At 34.8% G+C, this 18460-nt stretch overlaps 1 protein-coding gene across 4 annotated transcripts in view; it reads right to left on the reverse strand.

Moving 5' to 3' along the window:
• MIER2 (MIER family member 2) overlaps positions 1 to 18460 on the reverse strand; it is a 47843-nt gene that overhangs the window by 18197 nt on the left and 11186 nt on the right. For all 4 annotated transcript variants that reach the window (XM_051972415.1, XM_051972414.1, XM_051972416.1 and 1 more), the window contains one exon: positions 18078 to 18147. In XM_051972415.1, coding sequence (XP_051828375.1) covers positions 18078 to 18147 — 70 coding nt within the window. The remainder of the gene's footprint in view (positions 1 to 18077; positions 18148 to 18460) is intronic.

Genomic DNA, 18460 nt, shown 5'->3' on the forward strand with positions numbered 1-18460 from the left:
TATCCTACCCAACAGAGAAGTAGAAGGGGAAAGGACTAAAAGAAGAGGATGAGGGAGAAAAGCAGTGATAAAAGGAAGGTTAGATTAAAAGACAATAATCAGAAGCAAAACATTTTTGAGGACAATAATAAAAACAGAATGTAAATGGGATGACTTCACCCATAAAATGGATGATGATAGCAGAATGGAATAGAAAGCAGACTTACAATATTTTGTTTACAAGAGACACACTTGAAATATATACACACAGTTAAAAATAAGAGCCTAAAGTGGAAATTAAAAAGGCAGGAGTTACAATCATGATCTCAGATAAAGCAAAAGCAAAAGTACTTAATTAAAAGAGATAATCAGAGAAATTACTCCTGGCTTAAAGGTATTATGAATAAAAAATTTTAATATTTATTTGTATTTATTTAATATTTTCCCCAGTTACAATCAAAACAAAAAAAATTTCTACATTTGTTTTTTTTAATTTTTGAGTTCTAGGTTCTCTCCCTTATCCCTACCCACAATTAAGAAACCACAGGTGAAGTTATGTAAAGCATTTCCATAAAAGTCAAGTTGTGAATGAAAACATGGATCTCTCACCATAATGAAAATAAAAACCCTCAAGAAAAATTAAGTCAAAAAGAGAGACAGAGAAAGAGAATGCTTCAAACTGTATTCAATCAATTCCTTCTCTGGTTATGGGTAAGATTTTTCAATATAAGTCTTTCAGAATAATCATGGATGACTGTACTACTGAGAACAGCAAAGTCATTTACAGCTGGTCATCTCAGAACACTGCTATTACTTTCTATACACAGTATATTTTACTTTGCTTGAATTTATGGAGGTCTTTCCAGAATTTTTTTTCCCCTGAGAGCATTCTGCTCATCATTTCCCATAGAATAATGATATTCCATTATAAACACATACCACAGCTTATTGAACAATTCCCCAATTGATGAGCATTCCCTTAATTTCTTTTTTTTTCCCCCTGAGAAAAGAGCTGCTATGAATATTTTTGGTATATATATAATTTTTCTTTTTTTTTAAAATTAAAAAAAAATTAATATCAATATTGAATTTATATGCACCTAATGGTATAGCATACAGATTTTTAAAGTAAAATTTAATGAATTACAGGAGAAAATAGTATCTAGATTGGTGAGGGAGAACCTCAATTACCTCTCTCAGACCTAGATAAATCTAACTATAAAACAGATAAGAAAGAAGTTAAGGAGATGAAGAAGATTTTAGAAAAATTAGATATGATAAACCTCTAGAGAAAATTAAATGGGAATATGCATATGCCTTTTTTTTTTTTTCATTTAAATCAGCCATATATGGTATTTTCACGAAAACTGACCATGTACTAGGGCATAAAATCACACAAACATAGAAAAGCAAAAATACTAAATATATTTTTGGTGCAATAGTGTTATAAAAATTACATTCTTGCTCTAATTCTGAAGAATGAGTAGATCAAAGAACAATTGAAACAGTATTTCATTAAGGATCATAACAATGAGACAACATACCAAAATTTGAGGGACACAGCCAAAGCAGTACTTATGGAAAAATTTACATCTCTAAATGCTTACGCAATTAAAGAGAGAAAGAACAAGTCAATGAAGTATGCATGCAAATTAAAAAAAAAAAATTCCAATTAAGTGAAAATCCTGAAAATCAAAGGAGAGATTAGAAAAACTGAAAGCTTAAAAAAAAAAAAAAACTAAACTAAAAACCCCCACCAAACCAAAAATATTGAACTAATAAAACTAGAACTGGATTTATTTTATTTTATTTTTAAATTCCCCAGCCCCCCAAATTTATTTTATTTGAAAATACAGAATAAGCAAAAAGAATAACACAAAAGCAATACAAAAGAGAATATTAGTATATTCCCAGCAGAACATCATCAGGGAGGATTCAAATTATGACAACAAATAGCAATTGAAGAAAGTTTATATATTAGCAGAAGAAATTACCTTCATGAATATTATCCATCTTTACTTCCTTGTAAATTTGTTCTCTGCTGTGCACCTTATTTATTTTATTCTCTTTTCCCCCTTTAATTACTCCCACTACCTCCAAGCAGGTTATAGTTAAGGAAGCATATATTTACATATACTATGCTACTTATGTAAATACATACATATACACATATTTCCCTTTCATCCCTCCTACCCCCAAGCAAGCTATAGTTAAGATACATTTATGTATATATATGTGGATATATACATACATAAATTCACATACATGTCTTTCCTATCCCTGATGACTCTTTCATTAAATTCTGCTCCATAACTTGTCTTACTATTACTTAACCTTCCTTCCCTCACCCTTTGTTTCCCCATTCACTTATCCCTTCCCTCTTATTTCTTTATAAATTGTGGAGGGTGCTATGCCCTTCATGGTATATGTATCATGTTATCTATTGAACCCATTCCCAATGTGAATAGGTTTTCAGAAGTAAGAGTCCTCCTCACCATCTAATACCTTCTGTCAACTCTTCCTCTGTATGTCATTGGTATAATATGACTACTATTTTTACCTTTATTCTGCCAGTATTTCTTTTTGATGAGGCAATTGTGGTTAAGTGACTTGCCCAGGATCACACAGCTAGTAAGTGTTAAGTGTCTGAGACGAGACTTGAAATCGGGTCCTCCTGACTTCAGGGCCCTTGCTCTATCCACTGTGCCTGCCAATATTTCTTTTGAGCTTACTCTAATGTTGATATAAATTTTAAACATAAAGTATACATTTCCCATGTTAAAAAATCAATCTGTCCATGTTTAAACAGTTTGAACATGTTAAGTTCCTTAAAACTGCTCTTTGAATTTGGCTCTTATTTGTTAAATTTTCTGTTAAGTTCGGGTTTGGTTGATAGCTGAAAATCTGCAAGTTTGTTGAACGTCTGTTTTATTCTCATTGAAAATTATGGATAATTTTGCTGGCTATGATATTTTTGGCCACAAGCCTAAGTTCTTTTGCTTGTCTGTAGATATGATTCCAAGACCTGAGATCTTATAGCTTCTGATAAGTCTTGTACAATTCTAATTTCAGCTCCAGCGTATCTGAATTGTTTTTTGCAAAATTTTCACTTTAATCTGGGGGTCTGGAAAATTGGTAATAAAGTTTCTATGTGTTTTCCACAAAGGATCTCTTTGAGGTAGTGATTTTTTCCCCTATTCCTACTTTTCCCTCATGTTCCATCACTCCAGGACAATTTTCTAGAATTATTTCCTATATGATTGTGTCCAAGTTCTCTTTATGGTCACAACTTTTTGGCAGTACAATTATTCTTATATTGTCTCTTGATCTGCTTTCCAGATGTGTTGTTTTTCTTATGAGATGTTTCACATTCTTTTTTTTTCATTCTTTATAACCTGTTTTGTTATTTCTTGGTTTCTCATCGTTTCATTGGCTTCCCCTTGCCTGATTCTAATTTCAAAGCTATTTTCATTTTTGAAACTGTACCTCCTTTTCTAATTGGTTAACTTTTTTTTATAATCTTCTTGTTTTTCTTAGATGGTTTTAATTTTTTCTTTAGTTTTTCCTCAATGTCTCTCATTTGATTTTTGAATTCTTTTATAAACTCTCTGGGCAGAGAGCCATTTTATGTTACTCTGGGGCAGAAGCTTTTTTTTTTTTTTTTTTTTAAACTAAAGTGTTCTCCTCTGAAGATGAATCCTGGTCTTCCTGGTTCCCATAATATATTTTAAATGGTTCTTTCTTCTTTGCCAGTTAATTTTTTTTTTTAAATAAGAGGTGTTAGTATATGTACCTCTAATGGTGGGGGTGTGGGACAGAATGATGCCTCAAGCTTCCCTTCAGCTCTCCCCTTTCACCAGGAACCCCAAACCAAGAGCTCCCCTCTTCTGCAAGTGCCCACAGCCAACAGTGCCCCTGTCCCACTGCTTCTGCACTCACCAGGCACTGATTCCTTCTTGCCCAGGCTGCATCTCAGCAGTACAGTTGGGCCTAGCTTTCCAATCGGATGAGGCTCACTCTGTCTTCCAGTACTCAAACCCCATTCAATCAACAATCTGGGAGGTGAAATTGTCCATGGTTCCTGCTGAGGCTCCAGCCACACCCAGCTAGCCCAAGGGATCTCCACATGATGTTTCTGTGGAGCTAGCCTGGAGGTGTTTGCACTTCAGGCAGGCTAATTCTGGCCTGGGGTCAGTCTTCAGATCTTGTCAAATATTATGCAGAGACCCCCAGTTCTGCCCCAGTTCTTCTTGGTTTTTCACCAGTTTATGTTGGCCTTGAAGTGCAAATTTGTTCTATTTGTGGGGAAATTGGAAGAGCTTGAAATTTACCAACCTACTCTGCCATCTTCCCTGAACTGAGCTTAAAAAAAAAAAAAAAACAAAAATAAACAAATAAATAATTGGCTAATTTGAAAACAAAAACAAAAACAAAAACAAAAACAAATCACCAGTATCAAAAAATGAAAATGAAGATGAAATTAAAGCAATTGCTGGGAGTTATTTTGTTTAACTATATGCACATAGAACTGGCAATCCCAATGAAATGGATGAATGTTTACAAAAATATTAATTGTCCAGATTTACAAAATAAGAAATAGAAAACTTAACCCTATTTTAGAAAAATTAAAAGTCATAAATGAGCTCCTCCCCCCCAAAAAACCATAATTACCAAAAAAAAAACCAAGAATTACATGGATTTCCAAGTGAATTCTATCAAACAGATCAATTCTACTATTATATTAACAGTTTGAAAAAACAGATTAAAAGGAGTCCTACACCAAATTCCTTCTATAACATAAAATAGTTTTGATACCGCTAACAAGGAGAGACAGAGAAAGAAAATTATAGCTTAATTTCCCTAACAAGTCTGATGCAAAAAATTTAAATCAAATGTTAACTAAGAGATTAGGGAAGATATCGCAAAGATTATACACTATGATAGACTGTTTTTATACCAGAAATGTGGGAATGGTTCGTTATTAGAAAAACTATAAGAATAATTAATCATATCAGTAACAAATATAACAGTCATATGATTATATAAATGCAGAAAAGGTTCTTGAGAAAATACAATATACATTTCCATTAAAAACAATAGAGGAATAAATGAAGCTTTTCTTAAAATAAGTATCATCTATTTAAAACCAAGAGCAACATTATCTGTAATGAAGACAAACCAAAAATCTTTCCAATAAAAAGAGAGGTAAAGGATGTCTGTTACTACCATTATTACTTAATACTGTACTAGAAATGCTAGCTATAACAAAAAGACAAGAAAAAGAAACTGAAGGAATAAGTACAGGTTTAATAAAGAACAAAACTATCATTCTTTACAAATGACATGATACACTTAGAGAACCCTCCAAAATCAACTAAAAAAACTTGTTGAAACAAATGAACAATTTTAGCAAAGTTATAGGATATAAACCCGCATAAATCATCAGTAGCTCTATACATTATCAACAGCAGCCAAGAAAAAGATAAAAATGGCAATATTGCTTAAATTAATTTACTTATTCAGTTTATAGAACTAGAAAAATATTGCAACAATATTCATCCAGAAGAACAAGACAATCAAGGAAATCAATGGAAAAAACTGTGAAAGGAGCTGCAAAACAGTACTAAATCTCAAAATGTATTTTGAAGCAATAATTAGGAAGGCATCTGATGCTATATAGGAAAGAGAGAAGTTGATCAATAGTATAAATGAAATATAGAGGCAAATTTAATAAACCTACCCAAATATTGGAGCAAAAACTCACTATCTGGCAAAAATTGCTAGAAAAACTGTTAAGTAATTTAAAAAAAAATTAGGCATTGGGGAGCTAGGTGGTGCAGTAGATAGAGCACCAGCCCTGAAGTCCGGAGGACCTGAGTTCAAGTTTGGCCACAAACATTTAACACTTCTTAGCTGTATGATCCTGGGCAAGTCACTTAACTCCAATTGCCTGGGGGGCGGGGAGAAGAGGATCAGGCACAGACCAACATCTCACTGTGTATACTAGCATAAATTCAAAATGAATACACAATTTAAACATAGTGATTTTCATGAGCAAATTAGGGAAGCATGGAAAAAAAATTATCTATCAGATCTTTGGATAAGGAAAGAGTTCATAATCAAAGAAGAAATAGAGAGGTTAATGGGAAGTAGAATGGCTAATTCTGATTATCAAAGTTACAAAGGTTTTATACAAAGAAAACCCCACACAGCCAAAATTAGAAGCATTTTCAAATATATAGAGAATTAGTCCAAATTTATAAAAATAGGAGCTAGGCACCAAATGGACAAATGGTCAAAGATATGAACAGTTTTCAGAGGAAGAAATCAAAACTATCATCATATTAAAACAATGTTCAAAATCACTATTAATTAGAGAAATGCAAATTAAAACAATTTTGGGTTATCACTTCATATTCATCAGTTTATATAATAGAAAAAGAAAATAAATATTGATGGGGATGTGAAAAATAGGTATATTAATGCATTGTTGATGGAGCTATAAACTCGTCTAACCATTCTGGAAAACAATTTGGAACTATGTCCCCAAAAAGTTAGAAAACTATGTACATACCCTTTGGTCTAGCAATACCAATAGTAGATGTATACCCCAAGGAGACCAAAGAAAAAGGAAGGGCACTTTTATGTATAAAAATATTTATAGTGATTCATTTTGTGATGGCAAAGATTTGACTGAAGAGGATGTCCATCAAATAGGGAACAGCTGAACAAGGTGGTAAATGACTGATGGGAAGGTTTCAGAAAAACCCTGGTTAGCCCAATACGAGTTGACATAAAGTGAAGAAAGCAGAGCCAGAAGAACAATCAACATTATAAAGTAACAACATTATAAAGATAAGCAACTGTGAAAAACTTTAGTAACTTTAACCAATATAGTGATCCACTACAACTTATGCTATGCATCTCTGGAGAGAAAAGCCTAATTTTTTTCTCCTATCTTTATTTTTCTTACCTTTTTTTCCCCACATCACTAATGTGGAAATATATTTTGCATGACTTCATATGTATAATGGATATTAGATTTCTTGCCTTCTCCATGGGTTGGAGAGAAAGTGAAAGGAGAAATAATTTGGAACTGAAAAAAAAACAATTAAAAAACAAACAAACAAAAAATTCCAAGTTGGTAGAATTCCTTGGGCACTCACTAGCTTCTCTTTAGAGCTTCCTTTCTCCCTCACTAGAACTGTTTCTCTTTACCTGTTTGGAATTTCATTCTTCCATAATTCTTCCCTCCTGGGTGAAATTCTCAAAATTAAATTTAATTCTTTCTCTGAATCCTCTCTCAAACTCTAAAGTCCTTATCAGATTATGCCCAACTTTTGTCTTGCCCACCATACATTTTAAACCTGGAGTGGTCAGTACACTGCAAAGTTCCCATCATCTCTATCTCAATTCTTTTTTGGTGAGAATCAAGTCCAGGTCATCACCATAAAATGGTGGTAATCATGCTGGCATTCTTGTATGGTTTTTAGTCACATCCTAGTTACATGCTCCAGAAAGACACAAGACAGACCTCTCTATCATTATCTGGTCACCAAAGATCTGCTTCTATTTTTCAGCACAGACTCCCAACTTGCCCCAGAACTTATTCTTTTACTAAATGGTGTCTCTAGATGGACAAGGATGCCTTCATTGGAGGACAGACTTCATATACTTCTTCATAAGAGGTTCCAGTTCTTTCCCCTTGAGACTGAAGGATTAAATCCATTCCTTAGCTCAAAGTATCTAATGATCCTTCTGCTCAACACAGGTAGGGATTTTCCCCCAATACCTTATATCTTTTTTGTTCTTTATTTCCACACTGATAATCTTCCATGTTTTAAAACACCTAGTGAATTTCTTTACCTTCTCTTTTATCTTCCAAGAGGAAGACCAGTTAACTTTGAGTTGTTAACAATCACCTGATCATGGCAGAAAGACAAATTCTCTGGTCACTGAAAAATTCTTGAGAGAAACTGTCCTGGCAAAAAGCTGTGGCAAATTGTTTGTAGAAGGCTTTATCTCCTGATCCATCAATCTCTTACTAAGAATCTACCTAGTCATATTTAACTTTCTTTCCCTTTCCTTACTAAACTCTCAAATTGTTTTCTTACCAACTTCCTTTTTCATCCTACTGCCAGTGTGATGTAATATATAGCACTGGTCTTGGAATTAGAAACAATTGGATTCAAATTTGCCTCAGACCCTCTGTAGCTGTGTGATTCTAGGCAAGTCATTTAGCAAGAAGGTCAGTTTCTTCATCTGTAAAATGTCATTGATAACAATAATGTTTACCTCAAGGGATTGTAAAGCATTTTGCAAAATTAAAAATGCTGTTTTTCCTGTATTATAAATAGCACTGCTATAATGGTATGCATAATATACAAGAAAAATAGGTATCATTTTTAATTGAACTGAGACATGCCAGTTTCCACTAATTAATTCAACAACTCTGTCAATCCTGGACTGATCTATTCATCATATAATAGAACAAAATAACAAAACAGCAGCTTACCTTTATGACTGCTATGTTTTCAACTTATTATGACATCCTAACAATATGTGTTAAAGACTTTCACAGGGCTTAGAATCTCTATTGCATGCCTCTTAAGAAGCAAGAGATCACTTGGGAAAAAAAGACTTCATTGGGCAAACCACCTACCAACATTGTTGTTCACCTAGGTCTTCAACCTCAGTTTGATAGATTCCCACTTTAAAACACTCTGGCTTCTCTAAAGATTGGTATTAAAAGAGGAACACATTGATTATGCTGGTAACCTCTCCCCTCCTGATATAAAAAACAACAATGCAGACTTCTACAATTTCAGAATCACTGTTTGCTAATCTTAATAAGTACCTTTCTGGTTGTAAGTAAGCCGTATCATTCCTGTTTAAAAATTTCATTGTTATTTCATTTTTGGATTTATTATCAATGTTTGCTTTGAAGCATATTATAAATGGGATATTGTATTATTCACATACTGTGTTACATGTGGAAAACAACCTGAAGTAAAGGAGAGGGGGAAGTCAAGACAATGGCAGAGTAGAAAGCAGTGCAAAATTCCCAGACATAAAAAATGCACCAGATCAAATTTGGTGGAGAAATTCAGAAAAAAAGTCAGCAAGTCATTAATCCCACCCAGATCAGTAACAGGCACAGATCTGCTGACATTGGGAATGGTTATCTGGCCAAATGAAGTGCCCAAGGAAATGGCTGAGCATGAGGGCAAGATGAAGTCTCAGAGCCACACAGGGCATCATAATGGGTACAGTTGGCAACTGGCAGGTCACTTACTCTCCCATTCTAAGTATAGATCTAATGTGGAGGACTGAGGAGTTACATACCCAGGAAAGAAGGCCTTGTGCTGTCTACTGAAAATGAGAAAGTTGAGAAGTAAGCTATAGTAGAGAATTCGGATGTAGGAGAGCAGAATCTCTAGCCCCACCTGCAAAGGAATAAGCAAGGAAGGCATTCCAACCCAAAAGAAAACCTACAATTCTGTCACAGAATAAACAGAACTCTTGATTAGACCACTTTGGAAGCAATAAAAGCTTGTAGGTCCCCTGTCTGTCCCAGAGATTCTGGAATAGCATAACACTCAATACCTAAAGAACAGAACAACAGAACCAGACTAGACCTTCCCTCCAGAAGTGCTATAGACCTAATACTGAGTCCAAACTCTGAGAGAAGATTAAAAGTATGAAGAAACAAACAAAAAATAAATCCCATCATAAAGAGATATTATAGTGTTAGGGTAGATCAAGACACAAACCTAGAAAATTGTCCTCTCCTTTACTGTATTTTAACTTCCTCAAATTTAAAATACTAATTGGAAGTGTATGATAAATTAAGGACTTTTATAACTCTAAAATTGTCTGACTCAACAAAAATGACTTCAGTGACAAAGGCTTCTAGTTTTGTCCAATAATAGGGGCAGCAAGAAAGCAGAGGTCAATTGAAGCAGGTAAATTCTTAGAAACAGAGGGCAAAGCAGTAATAGAAAGAATTCATAGGTCACTTCCTGAAATAAATACCAAAACAAAAATTCCCAGCAATGTCATAACCAAAATCTAGACGTCAAAGGAAAAAAATACTGCAAGCAACCATAAAGAAAGAAATCAAGTAGCACAGAGTTAATCAAAATCACACATGATTTAGCAGCCACCAATATAAGAGTTAAGAAAAAGATATTAAAGAAGGCAAAATATAGGAGTTTATAATAAACTAAGAATAATTTATCCAAGAATTTCAAGGGAGGTAATGAAGAAAAAATGCAAAGGAAAGTGGCTTGACTATAGCAGACCTAAAACTATATTATAAAGTCGTGATCATCAAAACTATTTGATACTAGCTAAGAAATAGAGTAGTAGATCAGTGGAATACAATAGGTTAGGTTCACAAGATACAATAGTCAATAATTATAATAATCTAGTGTTTGATAAATCCAACTCCGGCTTCTAGGATAAGTACTTTTACTTGACAAAAACTTCTGGGAAAACCAGAAAATAATGGCAGAAACTGACCAACATCTAACATCAAAATGGGTTCATTGATTTAGATATAAATGGTGACACTAAGCAAATTAGGAGAACAAAGGATAGTCTAGCTCTCAGATCTGTGGAAAAGGGAGGGATCAGAACTAGAGAACATTATGAAATGCAAAATGGATAATTCTCATTACATAAAATCAAAATATTTTTGCACAAAACAAAACAAATGCAGCCTAGAAGGGAAGCAGAAAGTTGGGGAAAAATTTTTTACATCCAGGATTTCTGATCAAGATTCATTTCTAAAATATATAGAGAACTGACTCAAATTTATAAGGATACAAGCCATTCTCTATTCAAGAAATGGTCAAAGGATATGAACAGATAATTTTCAGATCAAAAAATTAAAGCCATTTCTAAACATATGAAAAAATGTTCTAAATCACTCTTAGAGAAATGAAAATTAAGACAACTCTGAGGTATCACTTCTCACCTCTCTGATTGGCTAAGATGACAGGAAAAGAGAATGATAAATGTAGGAAGGGAATGTGGGGAAACTGAGACACTAATGCATTGCTGGTGGAATTGTGAAATGATCTAACCATTCTGGAGAGCAATTTGGAACTATGCCCAAAGGGCCATCAAACCATAAATACCTTTTTACCCAACAATGTCTCTGCTGGGTCTGTATCCCAAAGAACTCATAAAAAGAGGAAAAGGACCCACAAATGCAAAAACTTTTATGGTGGCAAAGAACTAAAAATTGAGTGGATGTTCATCAGTTGGAGAATGGCTGAGTAAGTTATGGTATATGAATATATTATTGTTCTACAAGAAACGATAAGCTGACTGATTTCAAAAAAGCCTGGAAAGATTTACATGAACTGATAGTGAATGAAGTAAGTACAACCAAGAGAACACTGTATACAATGACAACAGGATTGTATGATGATCAACAGTAATGGACTCGGCTCTTTTCAACAATGAAGTGCTTCAAAGCAATTCTAATAGACTTGTGAAGGAAAGAGCATCCAGAGAGAGAACTATGGAGAATAAATGTGGATCAAAAATAGTATTTTCCCCTTTTGTTCTGATTTTTGTTTTTGTTGCACAGCATGATAAATATGGAAATATGTTTAAAAGAATTGCTCATGTTTATAACTTAACCTCTATTGAAACGTTTGCTGTTTTATGGAGGAAGAAAAATTTGGAACACAAGGTTTTGCACAGGTGAATGTTGAAAACTATTTATTCTGAAGGTGGTCTAGCCTATACCAGACCTAAAACTATATTAAAAGCAGCAGTCATCAAAACCATTTGATACTGGCTAAGAAACAGAATAGTCGATCAGTGGAATAGGCTAGGTTTATAAGACACAATAGTCAAGGACTATAGTAATCTAGTGTAAACTCAAAGACCCCAGCTTCTGGGATAACAACTCACTACATGACAAAAATTGCTGGAAAAATTGGAAATTAGTATGGCAGAAACTAGGCATTGGCCCTTACCTAATACCCTATGCCAAGATAAAGTCAAAATGGGTTCATGATTTAGACATAAAGAGTGCTATTATAAGCAAATTAGAAGAACAAAGGATACCTTATCTCTAAGATCTGTGGAGAAGGAAGGAATGTGTAGCCAAAGAAGAACTAGAGTACATTATTTTATGCAAAATGGACAATTTGTTTATATTAAGTTAGGAAGTTTTTGTATAAACAAAACCAATGCAGACAAGATTAGAAGGGAAGCAACAAACTGGGAAAAAAATTTTACATTTAAGGTTTTGAAAAAGGTCTCATTTCTAAAATATATAGAGAATTGATTCATATTCATAAGAATTCAAACCATTCTCCAATTGATAAATGGTCAAAGGATATAAAGACAATTTTCAAATGAAGAAATTGAAATCATTTTTAGTCATATGAAAAGGTGCTCTAAATCACTTAATTTGCATTAAGACAACTCTAAAGTACTACCACATACCTCTCAGATTGGCTAAGATGACAGGAACAAATAATGATGAATATTGGAGGAAAAGTAGAAAAACTGAGAGACTAATACATTGTTGGTGGAATTGTGAACTAATTCAACCATTCTGGAGAGCAATATGGAGCTATGCCCAAAGGGTATAAAATTGTACATACCCTTTGACCCAGCAGTGCCACTACTGGGTCTGTAGCCCAAAGAGATCATAAAAAAAGTAAAAAGATCCACATGTGTAAGAATGTTTGTGTCATACATTTTTGTAATGGCAAGAAACAAGAAACTGAGTGGATGTCCATCAGCTGGAAAATGGCTGAATAAGTTATGGTATATGAATGTTATGGAATATTATTGTTCTAAAAGAAATGATCAGCAGAATGATTTTAGAAAGGCCTGAAGAGACTTACATGAACTGATGCTAAGTGAAGTAAGTAGACCCAGAACAATGTATGCATGCAGCAGCAAGATTATATGATGATCAATTCTGATGGACGTAGCTCTTTTTAAGAATGAGATATATTCAGGCCTATTCCAATGGTATTGTGATAAAAACAGCAATCTGCATCAAGAGAGAGGACTGTAGGAACTGAGTGTGGATCACAACACAATACGGTCACTCTTTTTGTTGTTTGCTTGCATTTTGTTTTTTTCTCATTTTTTTCCCTTTTTCATCTGATTTTTCTTGTGCATGGTAATTGTGTAAATATATATTAAAAAATGCAAATGTTTAAACCGATATTGGATTATTTTCCATCTAAGGAAAGAGGTGGGAAAAAATTTGGAACACAAGGTTTAGCAAGAGTAAATGTTGAAAATTATCTATGCCTGTGTTTTGAAAATAAAAAAAGCTTTTAAAAAATAAGAAAACTATCTTTTATATGTACTTGGGAAAATTAAATTAAATATTACTTAAAAATACTAATTTGCTCAGCAAAACTGAGCAAGCCTAAGAAACTCAAGTGTCTTAAGGAGGGGAGGGGAGGAGAGAAAAGGACTTTCTATCTATAAGATAAAGGACTTCTAAAAATTCCTGATGAAGAGACCAGAGCTGGTAGGAAATTTCAAGTTCAAATACAGGAGCTAGTTAAGGTAAACAGTAATGAAAATGATAAGGAACTCAAGAAAGATAAATTGTTCATCAAGAATTATAAAAGGAATCCTATTCTATTCCAAGTTCTATTCTATCTTAATAATCTTAAGAATGAAAACAAAGATACAAATGAACAAAAATAACTGGGGAAAGGGAGGAAGGAAGGGAAAGAAAGGTTATAGAGAAAAGTTACCTTACATAATCATGATGTTCAAGTAGATATCTAGAGAAACCAGGAGAAAGGGCTAAGGGGAGTAACTGACACTCCAAGTTTAAAAAGAAAGAACAATATACACACATACACATAATATTTGGGTACAGAAATACATTTCACTTAATGAGAAAATAGGAAGGAAAGGGTAATTAGAGGGATAATAGATTAAGGGAGGAATTAGTCCTAAGCAAAACAAACTGAGGATGCACAAAAATATAGCTTTTTGAAATAGCAAAGAACAGGAATTTAGAGGGTGTCCATCAATCGTGGAATGGCTAAGCAAGTTGTATAGAATGGTGATGGAACATTATAATATTGTCAGAAATGAGGTAGAGAATGAAACTAGAGAAACCTAGGAAGACTTGTATGAACTGATGCAGAGTGAAGTGAGCAGAAACAGGTTTAATTTTTATACTGACGTTAATATTAAATTAATACAAACAACAATTTCAATAGAATTGGGAATTCTGATTGGTAAATGACCAGCCATAATTCCAAGAGGACTAATGATGAAACATACTATCCATCTGTTGATGAAGAGGTAAAGAACATAAAATGTAGAATAAGAGACATTTGGGCAGGTGGGATAATATAGTCAATAGGGATGTAACACTTTTAATTAGTCCACAATGAACTAGAAAGCAGATTAGATCAAAACCTCATTAGGAAAGCCAAAAACAAGTCAGAGTGAGTTGTTCTTCCAGTGCAGGGCAGTTTAGGAAGATACAAAGGGATCTATGAACACTGATGGAGGCTGGCTTAGCAGCACAGCAGCAAGGCAGAAGTGGCATGGAGCAGCTCAGTGCTCATGAACAGTAATGGGATCAACATCTGGTCAAAAAAGGACCCAGAGAATTTATGTTCTTGCACAGAGAGCAGATATGGCTGTCATCTAGCAGACCTGTTGCATACTATACAGGTCTGGGTCACAGTTTTCTGGGGCTAAAGGAACAGTTGAAGTTACAGGGACCCTACCTGTGTAATAGCAAGGAACAAGTTCCAAAAACGTGGGTGTGCAGCTCAAAGCCCTAAAGCAAAGCGGAGACTCAGTTTTAATACAAACCCACAACAGAATAACCAGAGCAGGAGATGAAGACCCAAGTAGAGCAAGTTTAATTCAGCTGCCTGAGTCCGCAGACCTTCCCAATAGGCTAATAGTGACTAACTCCAGTAGCAATATACTGAACCCCAAACACACAAAATAAAGCAGATCTTCTCACAGAGCTTTGACAAGGACAGTGAACAGACCTCTCCTCAGATCACAGCTCTCTGGAAGCACTGAAAACTTACAAGCCCCAAACTGAGTTGTGATGTGGCCAATGTAGAGATTTATTTTGATTTGACTATATTTGTTTTTAAAAGGTTTTGTTTTTCTTTAGTTCTCAATTGAGGGGAAAGAGAGTCAGGTAAGAGGGTGAGATAGATTTTTGCTGATAGAAAAAAACCTGAAACAATCCAAATGTCTTGTTATTAATACCAATATTATTAATGCCAACTAAATCCTGCTCTAAATCATCAGCAGAGGAACTTATTATGTTAGGTAGAATCTCTGGGGACTATAGATTTGATTTATTTATTATGATCTCAAGTTGATCCAGGTTTAAATGTTTATGCTGACACATCAGCATATATCAGTGAAGTTTTGGAAAAATGCCAGCTGTCACTTAGACATGCATAATCTTATGTTAAAGCAATACTCATGGATATATGCTGCTGGGACGTTTCAATAAATAGTATATAGCAAAGGAGCTTTCAAGCTCCAAGAACACCCTGACTCATCTTCCCACTTATGTCCATCCATTTCAAATGATAAAATCTCCTGCCTGTTTGACTATAACCTTGCCTATCATTTGCAAACAACATCAAGTTATGAACTGATTGTTCAAAATTATTCCCAGATTATAATCCCTGGGTCAAACAGGTAAGGGAGTCTTACCCTATAGATTATACATCACACCTCAACTTGGACTCTAAATGGACAAGTCTAATGCTGTAACATACCACTATCCCCATCTTTCAGCATAGATGTCTCAGGGTCATTGTCTCCCTAAGTCTATGCTGAGTAGCTTTCAGCCAGTACCCAGATGATGCCCATACAAGAGCTAAAGTGATCCCCTTAAGCATTCAAGTGATGGAGTATGAAGACTAATAAAATAAAACAGCTGGTGAACCACAGTCCATCAACTAGTGTGATTCAGTCTAAGAAATTGTCTCAATTTAAGGGTACCTTTACCCAATACTTCCCTCAAAACTATACTTTGAACTTAAAACTGTATTTTAAAGGTCCTCTGATTTTGTCACTTGTATTCTTTGAAGGTATTTCTTCTATAAAATAACAAAAATTTTCATAAAAAAAAAAGCACATACACATCATACTTTAGGGTGGAAAGGGGGAAGGGCACTAGGAAGAAGGGTACAATTAGAATGAAAACCAGTATTTATATAATACCTACTATATGTCACTTTACTAAGCACTTTCAAAACCTTACTGCATGTTTCTATTGGGCTTATACCCCAGAGAGATACTAAAAAAGGGAAAGGGACCTGTATGTGCCAAAATGTTTGTAGCAGTCCTGTTTGTAGTGGCTAGAAACTGGAAAATGAATGGATGCCCATCAATTGGAGAATGGCTGGGAAAATTGTGGTATATGAATGTTATGGAATATTATTGCTCTGTAAGGAATGACCAGCAGGATGAATACAGAGAGGCTTGGAGAGACCTACATGGACTGATGCTAAGTGAGATGAGCAGAACCAGGAGATCATTATACACTTCGACAACGATATTGTATGAGGATGTATTCTGATGGAAGTGGATTTCTATGACAAAGAGACCTAACTGAGTTTCAATGGATAAATGATGGACAGAAACAGCTACACCCAAAGAAGGAACACTGGGAAACGAATGTGAACTATTTGCATTTTTGATTTTCTTCCCGAGTTAGTTTTACCTTCTGAATCCAATTCTCCCTGTGCAACAGGAGAACTGTTCGGTTCTGCAAATATGTATTGTATCTAGGATATACTGCAACATATTTAACATATATAGGACTGCTTGCCATCGGGGGGTGGGGGGTGGGGTGGAGGGAGGGGAAAAAACGAAACATAAGCGAGTGCAAGGGATAATGTTGTAAAAAATTACCCTGGCATGGATTCTGTCAATACAAAGTTATTATTAAATAAAATAAAATTTAAATTAAAAAAAAAACCTTACTGCATCCTCATTACATATTTAAAAGGTGGGTACTATTATTATCCCCATTTTACAAATGAGGAAATTGAGGCAGTGTTAAATGTCCAAGGTAAAACTGCTAATTAAGTCCCTGAGGCCATATTTGAATCCAGATTTTTCCGACTTCAAGAGCAGCTGCTTTCTCTATTGTGTCACTCAGGACATTAATCTCTAAGCCCAACAGTACTGCTATTCAGGCTATCTTGTAAGGTAAATTAAAAAACCTAAGTCTTCTAAAACATAAAACTTGCACATATTTTTTGTTCAGTTGTGTCTAAATTTGTTAGACCCTAATTGGGTTTTCTTGGTAGAAGGGTTTACCCTTTCCTTCTCTAGTACATGTCACTTTACTCATGAGAAAACTTAGGCAAACAGGGTTAGGTAAGTTGCCCAGCCAGTAAGTATTTGAGGCCAGATTTGAAATGTAAATTTACAGACTGAGTTTTTCTAATGACACTTGGTTGCTCACTGAATAAGTATTTGTAATTGTTTGCTAGTTTGTGAACGGAATCTTTTCCTTGAAGCTATTATGAGATGTTTAAAAGAATTTACACCAGATAAGGTATCCTTTTGTACTAGTAGTGACAGTTACCCATTATCTACAACAAATAGTAAGGGAAATTTTAAGGTCTGAGAGATTGTGCAGCATTTTTATGACCCATTTTACCTTGAGTGTTTACAGAGCAATAAAACAAAATGGAACTCTTAAGAATCTGGCCAATATTTGTGCTAAGATTGGCCTGGAGGGGACCCATAGTTCTATTCCTCTTACTTTCCTGCTTGCTCACTCAGAGAGAGAAAGTAACTTGCTCAGAGTCACTTTAACATCTGATTGTCTGCATCCGAAGGCATTCCTTCAAACATTAGGCATTGATTGAGTTCAGCATGCACACTAAACATTGGGGAAGGCCCAAAGACAGGATCATGGGACTGCCAACACACATGCTTTAGAAACATTTGTTGAATAGATGGATTTGCTGACTTAGGAGACATCTGTCACTCTCAGACAAGGGACCATTTCTTCTTTCTGCCCCACCCTTCCCATCTCGCCACATGCTCTGGCTCCAAGGTCTCAAACACTCACTGCTTACCTTTTTCACTGTGTCTGTTTAAGTGAAGGGTGGGAATCACAGCCTGGTACTGAGGTCCAATCATGATCTCCTGAAAAGCCAATGTGCCAGAAGAATTACTCACAATAATAAGGCACATGAGGCCTTTCATGGGGCTCCCAGAATGCAGATGGTTTGGGTAGCTATTTTCCAAGCATCCCGCTTGCTGTTTCTACAAGTGCATGCTGGTCAGTTCCCTTGGTGTGTCCTCCCAGGTGGGAATTTTTTTTGTTGGTTCCTGCCCTAGTTACCACCCAACCCTACCCAAGTAGCTTGGGAAGAGTAAACAGAACATTTGATGTCTGTTTATCTATAACTGTACCATTTCACAGAGGAAAAAACAGACTTAAAGAAGTGGAATGAAA

This window comes from Antechinus flavipes, chromosome 1 (genome assembly GCF_016432865.1).
Source record: "Antechinus flavipes isolate AdamAnt ecotype Samford, QLD, Australia chromosome 1, AdamAnt_v2, whole genome shotgun sequence".
NCBI classification, from domain to species: Eukaryota; Metazoa; Chordata; class Mammalia; order Dasyuromorphia; family Dasyuridae; genus Antechinus; species Antechinus flavipes.